General features: G+C 46.6%; 1 protein-coding gene and 1 long non-coding RNA gene across 2 annotated transcripts; one reads left to right on the forward strand and one right to left on the reverse strand.

Annotated features, from left to right (window-relative positions):
* Window positions 1-318: 318 nt before the first annotated feature.
* Window positions 319-1,474, forward strand: LOC112268963. The gene is made up of 2 exons (XR_002960559.1): window positions 319-778; window positions 956-1,474. It is a non-coding gene; the product is annotated as an uncharacterized LOC112268963 (long non-coding RNA).
* A 38-nt stretch (window positions 1,475-1,512) lies between these two features.
* On the reverse strand, window positions 1,513-2,696 carry LOC100844314. The gene is made up of 3 exons (XM_003577510.4): window positions 2,430-2,696; window positions 2,183-2,282; window positions 1,513-2,084 (listed from the first exon to the last, which is right to left on the reverse strand). The coding sequence occupies exons 2-3, from the start codon at window positions 2,276-2,278 to the stop codon at window positions 1,782-1,784; spliced, it is 399 nt and encodes a 132-aa protein (XP_003577558.1). The 5' UTR covers window positions 2,279-2,282; window positions 2,430-2,696; the 3' UTR covers window positions 1,513-1,781.
* Between the last annotated feature and the right edge of the window lie 6,769 nt (window positions 2,697-9,465).

Genomic DNA, 9,465 nt, shown 5'->3' on the forward strand with positions numbered 1-9,465 from the left:
CTAAGGTTTTATCGTGACCCCAAGCAACAAAATATTTGATATCCAAACTATTTTGCTTGTAATTTAGAATTCAAATTTTTGTACTTCACTGGCGGTCACGCTGCACCCAAGGGTTATAGAGAAACGTGCGCACCCATCTTCTAAAAGCTACAGTTCCTACCCCACTGGTCACTCTCCCCTTCTTGAACCACAGCGGTGCGAGTTCGACCTCCACCGACCGCGCATTACAAATTCTTCCCCAGTGTGGCCGTGGGATTACATTTTTCCGCCGGTCGTTTTTTTTCACACGTCTTTCTTTACTCCGTGAGTCAACTGCTTCTTGACCTTTCTTCCCTATCCACTTGCCTCGGTCCCCTGTCTCAAAATCCCCCAAAGGAAACCCTAGGCTCGTGTGGTCTAGGCGCCGGCCGTGCAAGCTCCGCCCGCGCTAACAAGCCTCTGGCATGCCACTGTCAAGCTCCTCATGGCTCCAGTGCCTCCTGGTTTTCCTACGCCTTCGACGCGGCCCGTCTATGCTCCACCGCCGCCGCCAAGCTCCATTTTGATCTCCGGGTCGAGCTCAACCGGCGGAATGCAAGGGTGCATCCGCCGGATCCTCGACATGCTCAAGGTGGGGTAAATGGGACGCCGACGGACCCCCCTCCCGGCTACTCTGCAGACGTCGCTGCCGCCCGGCGCGGTTCGGCCCCGTGTGGAACCGCGCCGTCTAGACGTCGAGTCGAGCCACCCGTCCGCCGCGAGGTCGAGCCACTAAGTGCCATCGACTGCCCATTGACAGGTAGCTTCACGCCCCAGAGTCATGGCATTGCGCTTGTGCTCAACATCGATGGCCTGCCTGTGTTGTATGAAAGTGCGCGTCCCCCTTCGGTTCTATCCGTCGCTGCTATCGCTCGTCAATTGCACTGAACTACAATACGATTCGTCGGGCACCAACAAGCTTACGTGCCGGTGTCAGCTTCCGGGGCCCCTTTTTTTGCAGGTTGACTCCCAAGGCTTTGGCATCGGCCTAGGACCTGATCTGAAACCAAACGAGCGAATGGTGCTCTACGGCCGCACCTGGTGGGTGCAAGTTCGTCTAGCCTACGTTGGTCCTCCAATCAACCTCAGCAGGGAGATCAATCACGTAGGAGGTGTTGCAGGCTCGGTGGTGTTCGTGCTACTCCAGGCCGCCTGCTATTGGTATAGCTGCCGCAACAAGTAAGCAAAGAAGATGTCCACAGGGGCATGTTTAGAGGCGAACCTAGCTCGCGCCTCCTCTTTTGGCTTGAACTAATCAAGTGTGTGTTAGGATATTTAACCCAAAGTATTTGATCCCCTGTGTACATTTAAGCCCTTCTAGCTACAATGCTATGCTTTGCAAATGTGCAATGCATATATGCAATCCCCCTATATATGTGTGCAATGTTAAACTGCGACAATGCTATCCTCTCTGTTGCTGTGTTGTTTGTTTCAATGATACACTTGCCCTTTCAAATCATATCAGTAGAAATATTTCTTCGACCACATCACGCATTATTCTAACAGAACAAAGTCTCAAGCATTATTCCAACACAACAAAGTCTCAAGCTTACAAACAACAGCGTCTCCTCCATGCGACTACCAACTTTCCCATGCAAGACAGGTCCAAAAACAGTAAAGGGACCACAATTAAAGTACATGGACCACTTAATCAATAAACTACATCTTCTCAATCATGAAGAACAACACAACCCCTAAAGTCAGGGCAATACTCAGGCAGGCCACCGAGAAGACTTTTATTTCTTCAATCTTCTTCTTCTCTTCTACCAGCTGACACGATAGGGCTTCATTGTGCATTTTTCTTCAACAATCTTGCTTTCCGTCTCCTCTATCAACTGGTCCTGGAAAGCTAACTCATATTCATGTTTGATCAGAGAATCATACAAGCTTTTGCTGTTCTTCTCTTCTTCTTTCACCCTTGATTTCAGCATCAGAATCTCCTTCATCAATACAGCAATCGGGTCCAGCTCTTCCACATTCTGTCCATGCCGAACAGGGGCCTTCTCCTCTTCGTCATCAAACTCATGCTCCACAAGGTAATCTGGGTCGAAGTAGCCCAAATTGAACTGCATACAAGGCCAACACTACAGCATGAGCACCGTGACATACAAGAATCGAGCAAACAAAGCAAAATGTCAATTGGTTGCTTATGAGATCAATTCACCTCTTCCACAGTGCCAATCGGGCTGCTACGGTCCGAATCCTGGAGCCAGGACATCATCGAAGCGTGCCCGTCATCCATAAAACCACTACGCGCCATCCTTCTGCAAGGTAAATCAAGCTCGATTGGGTTTTCGGGCCGACGAATGGGTTCACGCGCAATTTCAAAATTGGGGAAAATGAATACCTAAATGTCAAAATCAGGGGTTCATACGGAATCAATGGCCGGCGGGAGGGGCGAGAAGGCTTACCTCGAGAGGACCAGTGGTCGATGCGTGCCGGATCTGAGCTAGGGCTTCCTCTAGGGAGCGCTGGCGTGTAACGGATGGGACGCGCGGCGGCGGGTCTATGGGAAGCGGTGCCCGAACGATGGGACGCGGCAGCGGCAACCTTGGGGTGCGGCGAGCTTGGTGAGCGGCGGCGGCTGGATGGGGCGGGGCGCCAGCGACCTACGGGAGCGGCGGTGGCGGCAAGCTTCTAGAGTGGCGGCGGTGGCAAATGAGCCCGATCGGGCATCCGGGCACGAACAGATAGGGCACGCAGATGTGGCATGTTTGTGGGACCCACGCGTTGTGATTTGCAAGCAAATGGGACCCACACGTGATCATTTGGTCTTAAGCTAAGACAACACCGTTTAAGTCCGAACCCACCTATCAGTTTGGCAATTTTGCACTTTCCCCACTCCGGCGGCCTCCGACTCGGTTCTGGCGATTTCGTTCACTACGTAGGATCGCGAAGAGGGATTGTTTCCTCACACGGTCGCCAAATATTTTGTAACCGGTCATGAGCTCGTTATGAGCCATTAGCCCGGACATGGAGGCCTTCATGCGGATCAGGTTCAGCGGGCAGCATCAGGCTAGCTGGGGGCCGAGATGGGAGCCACAGCCGCGGTCCTTCTCGCTGGGCATGAAACAAATGCGCGAGTTCTTCTACCACAAAGTCGTCCTTTCGGCATCCCGAGCCCCGGCAGCTATGCCGCGATGCTCATCTTGCATATAGATTTCGGTGCCACGGCCTTTGCAACGGCCGAGGATCCCATGTGGAGGGTTGCATACTCGCCCGGTGGCATCGAGGATGCCATCCACGTCAAAGGTCAGTTCTATTCTGTCTCGTGCTTCGGTGACATGGAAGTGTGGAAGTATGGTGCTGAGGCCAGCAAGATGAGAAGCATGATGGTTGCGCCGAGTCTACCACCACATGGAGAATTCCCATTTAACACCAAGGGTCCCTGGAAGATCGGTCGTGCCATGGCGGTGGCACTTTCAGAAGACCATTTGGTGGAGCCTCCACTCCCAAAACTGAAGGATGAAGGCTTGTACCGCCGTGCAAGTACCTGGTCGAGACACTGGACGGACGGCTGATGGTTGTGCTCAAGTACTCATAGGAGGTTCTAATGACATGGAAGTGTGCCTTCAGGGTATATATCCTAGATGTTGATGGCCGTGGGGCAGGCAGGCAGTGGAAGGAGTCCAAAAATATCGTCAAGAGTGCACTATTCGTCGGGCTGAACAACTCGTTGTGTGTGTCGACGAGGCAGCACCTGGATATCAAGTCCAACCGCATCTACTTCACCGATGATGAGCTTGAGCACGCAGTGGGGCGCAGCAATGTCTGGAATCAGTGTCTGTACAATTCCAGGGGCTATGAGAACCGTTGCATTGGGGTTTACAACATCAAGAAACACATATTGAAGAAGGTTAAGTCGCCAATGGAGGAGGCCAGCTTTTGGCCGCCGGCAGTGTGGTTCTCGCCTTCATAGGAAGGTTATGTATTGTGCCGCGCATGTAGGGGACGAGCGCTTCTGAGCGATGCTGGCAGCGTTTTCATGCCTTCATCGACCTCATTGTAGCCAATATATCAGTTATAAATTAAAAGAGTTGAGGAATGTCATGAAAAAGTGGACCAAAGATTAAATCTGACATGGCTGAACTCATTGAAGATCTCAATGATATGATAATACTGAGGAGGATCGGCTGCTTTCTGACAGAGAACAGAGGTTCGGGAAGAATTGCAAACATCAACTGCAGAACTGCCTTAATATCCAAAACACTTATTGGAGACAAAGAGGGAAGATTAAATGGGTTAAGCTGGGGGATTAAAACTCTAAATTTTTCCATTCCCTCGCTACCATTCAGAATAGGAAAATAAGATTGCCTGCCTCACCAGGGAGGATGGCTCGGTGGAATTTGAACATGAAGGAAAAGCTGCTTTGTTTTGGCAGGCATTTAAGGATAGATTGGGTAAATCTGAGATGCAACATATGGTTTTCCCCCTACACACCATCCTCCACAGTGGCACTGATTTATCATTTCTGGAGGCCCATTTTACCAAAGAGGAAATTGATGATGTGGTTCATAACTTGCCATCCAATAATTCCCCTGGTCATGATGGTTTGAATACTGATTTCATCAGGAAATGTTGGCCTATTATCAAAGAGGACTTTTATGAGCTTTGTCACCAATTCCATAGAGGTGAACTCTCCTTGGATTGTATCAACTCTTGTTGGGGAACGCGGTAGGCTACGCTAGCACAAAATAAAAATTCTACCGATTCCGCCTGGATCAATGCTGTAGATAATGGATCACGAGATTACCACTAGACGAGCAGACCCGTAGCGGAAGTAGAGTCGATGATGCGTGTCCATGCCGAGTAGTCGTTCGGCCTGCTCCTCCTCGCCGATCCCACGAGCAGTTCGTCCAAGCGCCGCAGGTGCAGCGCCTCTGAGGTATCCACACGTACAGGGAGGAACTCCGTGTGGCGAACTGCTAGATCCGATCACAAGGTTTTAGGCGTGGAGGTGTGACGGCCGAGTATAACTCGCGTCTGGACTGGTGTGAGCCTAGCCGTGTTGGTCTCCTCCACTTATATAGACGTCCCTAGTGGGCTCAACACTTGAGACCCGTTAAGAGTCTAAGCCCGATACGAGTTGGATCCGATCCAACTCGGTCCCCACCCCTTAAGCGTGTGACCCTTCAGGTTCGTGGTCAGTCGGACACGACTACGAGCTTGGACTGCGGGCCCGAGTAACACCTTACTCATCCATTGGCACCGACTCAAGTCGATAGTTGGTAGCGGCGCCTAGCAGCACGTGTCAACTCCCGAGTGACCACAAGGTATATTGACGAACCATACAATGTGTCATATGCAACATTCCTTTTGCCTCACGATATGTGTGTCGAGCTCAAGGCGAGTGCTTGTCATCCTTGTGGATAGCTCGACTCTCTTCTCGTTCCTGTGATACAGATTCCCGAACGGGTTAACACTTAACCCAAGTCGCATGGCCATGCTTTCCGAATCTGATCACTCGAGAGGGCCCAGAGATATCTCTCCAAATAGGAGGGGTAAATCCCATCTTGATCAACCATGACTCACAGCATGCTTTTCAGCAAATCCGAAAGTAGGCTGATTCACATCCCAAGCTCATGCGATGACCTCAGGTCTAGGACTGGCATATACATCGTACTTGAGACTAACAAATGACAATCATCTCGTTGTGTCTTAATGCGGGTCTGTCCGACTCAACAATCTCATTGTCGAGTCCATGCTATCAGTCGGCAACACCTTGCCCTATGACTTGTGAAACATAGTCATCATACTGATTCACATTGCTAGTCTAGGTTATGTGTCCGCATAACCTCAATGACCAGGGACCATTAGAACAATATCATAGAATACATAGTCTTACAAACAAATCACGTATTTATTGATACATATCAGTGATGATGTTCAAGGACAATAACAATAATTCAAGAATACATAGGAAATAACATCATCACATGATTGCCTCTAGGGCATATCTCCAACAACTCTTGCTTTATCTCCCTCATCCCTAAGACTGATAATGCTAAATTGTAAATGACTTAGGCCCATCTACCTGCTTAATTGCACTCTTAAGTTGCTTACTAAGCTCCTGGCTAATAGACTGCAATCTGTCATCCTGAAGATTATTCACCAAAACAAATATGGATTTATTAAAAGCAGGACTATTCGGGACTGCCTTGCATGGGCATTTCAGTATATTCATGCTTGTCATAAATCAAGAAATGAGATTATTCTTCTCAAACTAGATTTTGAAAAGGCTTTTGACAAGGTGGAATATTCTGCCATTCTCCAAATCTTGCAAGCCATGGGATTTGGGGGCAAATGGTGCCAATGGATCTCCAGTATCCTTAATTCTGCATCTTCTCAAGTGTTGCTCAATGGTGTGCCTGGTGAAATGATCCACTGTAAAGGGGTGTGAGGCAAGGGGATCCACTTTCCCTCCCTTTTATTTGTTATTGTGGCAAATTTCCTCCAGACAGTGCTGAATGATGCTATGCAGCAGGGCATTCTTGTTAGCCCTATCAATTCCGTGGAATGTCCAGACTTCCCCATCATTCAATATGTTGATGATACTCTAATCATCATGCAGGCAGATGTGCAGCAAATTCAGGCCCTAAACATATTCTTTCTCAATTCCATATGGCCACTGGACTGAAGGTGAATTTCCACAAATCCAACCTTATACCTATCAACACTCAGCACTGACAAAACTCAACACCTTGCTACTATCCTTGGTTGTCAAGTTGGCTTTATCCCATTCACATATCTGGGTCTTTCCCTTGGTACCACCAAGCCGAAGAATGAGGGGTTTCTCCCATTGATTCAAAGAATTGAGAAGAGACTTTTATGTTTCTCTACTATGCTCTCATATGGGGGTAGGCTTCAATTAGTGAATTATGTGCTTTCTGCTCTTCCTACTTTTTATATGAGCACCTATCTTCTGCTTGCTAGAGTCATTTCTCAGATTGATCAGTACAGAAGGCATTGCCTGTGGAGAAGGCAGGATATCACTAAAAAGAATCATCCTCTTGCTGCTTGGGAATTAGTTTGCAAGCCTAAACTTGAGGGTGGTTTAGGGGTCCACAATTTGAATCTTCAAAACAGGGCTCTCATCATGAAAAATATCCACAAGTTCTTGAATCATGCTGATCTCCCATGGGTCAAGCTTATGTGGGAGACATATTATTCTCACAATGTTCCTTCTAGTAATTCTGTTGTAGCTTATTTCTGGCGGAGATATTCCCTCAAACTCTTGCCTGCATAATAAGGCAAATGCTGTTGTGACCATCCATAATGGAAAGACTGTTCTATTCTGGGCAGATAACTGGCACCAGAACCCTCTTAGCATAGAATGGCCATACCTTTATTCATTTGCAATTGATAATGGTGTCTCAGTTGCTGAGGTCATGGAATGTGCTGACAAATCCACTCTCTTCCATCTGCCCCTCTCAGTCCAAGCATTTGATGAGTTCCAGAAATTGCTCCATCTGGTGGAAGGGATTAATATTGATACTGAGCATGATACATGGGTTTATAATATAAATCATCTCCAACTGGCTTTTCTACTGCTAAGGCTTACATCTCTTTCATTGAGCATATTGAGATTGCCGACTCTTTTATATGGCTCTGGAAATCATGTTGTCAACTTAAACATTAAGTCTTATGCTGGCTACTCCTCATTGATCATCTTAACACCAGGGGGATGCTTCTGAGGAAGAATTTCCATCTCCCTTCCTATGAATGTGTCCTATGCCAGGGGCAAGATATGGAGACTCGTGATCATCTCTTCTTTCGTTGCCCCTTTGCAATTGCCTGCTGGAACTATTTGTGTCCTCGCTTTGCTCCTGTTAATGATGTGTATCACAACATCAGGAATCTCAAAGTCAGGCTAGATGTCCCATTTGCCTTTGAAATTGTCACCACGGCTTGCTGGAGCATTTGGAAAGTGACAAATGATTGTATTTTTAATGGGATACAACCATCACTTTATAGATGCAGAAGAATTTTCATCGAAGAGATGAATTTGTTTTTTCATAGAGCTAAAAGAAAGTCCCATGTGGGTCTAAAGGACTAGCTAGATAGATTTTTGTAATCTCCTTTCTTTTTTCAGCCCTTGATAACCACTTTGGTTATCCCCCTGTACAGTTTGTTTCATTTTGGCTAATATATTGACAGTAGATCTGTTGATCTACTGTTTTTCCCTCAAAAAAAGAACAATGTTTCCTTTTAGTGACCGAAGAAGCAATCTGATGGATTGTTCACAGGGAAATTCAGATGTGCCACTCCACAGAGTCGTGTCTCGCTACAATTGACTAAACTATTGACATTTTCTGTTTATTTTCCATGTTGTGAAACAATAGACATTTGTTTTGATTAAGCTGAGGCTGTGGTTCTTGACGGTATAAGTGTTTCTTTGCATGGTTGTGGTTGCTGAGCCATCCGACAGACAAATGGTGAAACCGTGAAAGAGTTGGATCATCCTAATGAAATGCTAAATGCAACCTATTGGTACATGCAAGTCTATTTAATATTCCATGGTCTTCACAATGCGTGGCCACTATAACTAAGCGGCCATAATTATTTGCACACCCTCTTATGACATCTTTGATTCAACTGTTCTATAAATTTTTTGGAGAATCTATTCGTTAGGATCTTTCCAATCTCAAATGGTTCCAAGAGGCGGCTCGTATCTTAGTTACCATAGTCTAATGGTTTGTAAAAAAATTATTTGCAGAAAAAAATCCGAGCAAATTTTTACAGAACCAAAAGTTTTTAGGCTTACTTCACTACGGAAAAAAATAGACTTTGTCGGTGGCTTGGGCCTTTGCCGGAGGCTTTTCCTCGGGCCTCCGGCAAAGAAGGATTTGCCGACGGCAAAAAAGAGAGGCCTCCGGCAAAGAAAAGGCCTACCGAAAAAAATAAAAAAGGCCTCCGGCGAAAAAAAGCCTCCGGCAAAGAACAAAAAGGCCTTCGGCAAATAAGGCGTCCCACGTGAACTTGACCGGCGCCTAACGGGGAGAAAACGGACGGGATTCTCTTCCGGAGGCCGGCCTGAGCCAAAGAATCTTTGCCGACGGCCGGCCGCCGGCAAAGAGTTTTCAATATTTTTTTCTTTCGTATCCCTTTCCTCTCTTGTTTCAAATTATGATGTAAACCACCACTTTTTGAGTTGAAAATTTTATTGTACTTTCATTTGACATTGATGACGAGTAATATGAATAAAAATCATAATGTTTTATGTAAAAATAATTATTTTATCATTTTCTAGAGCCGTTTAGTAGGGAAAATGAAACAATATTAAAACCTTGTCAAAAATTCACAATTTTTGGCATGGTACCATTTTATAGGTATGCAACACTGGGATAAAATTTAAAAGTCAATACACAAAATTAAAATAGTACATACTTCAGACAATGAGCGATCTCAAGAGTGAACCTCCAAATTTGAAGTCCGGACTAAGCTTTG

Source organism: Brachypodium distachyon, chromosome 4 (assembly GCF_000005505.3).
Source record: "Brachypodium distachyon strain Bd21 chromosome 4, Brachypodium_distachyon_v3.0, whole genome shotgun sequence".
NCBI classification, from domain to species: domain Eukaryota; kingdom Viridiplantae; phylum Streptophyta; class Magnoliopsida; order Poales; family Poaceae; genus Brachypodium; species Brachypodium distachyon.

Coding starts and splice junctions, on each gene's coding strand:
- LOC100844314 (XM_003577510.4), bottom strand. CDS start 2,278: ATGGCGCGTAGTGGTTTTATGGATGACGGGCACGCTTCGATGATGTCC. Junction 2,085..2,182: donor CGATTGGCACTGTGGAAGAG/GTGAATTGATCT, acceptor CCTTGTATGCAG/TTCAATTTGGGCTACTTCGA.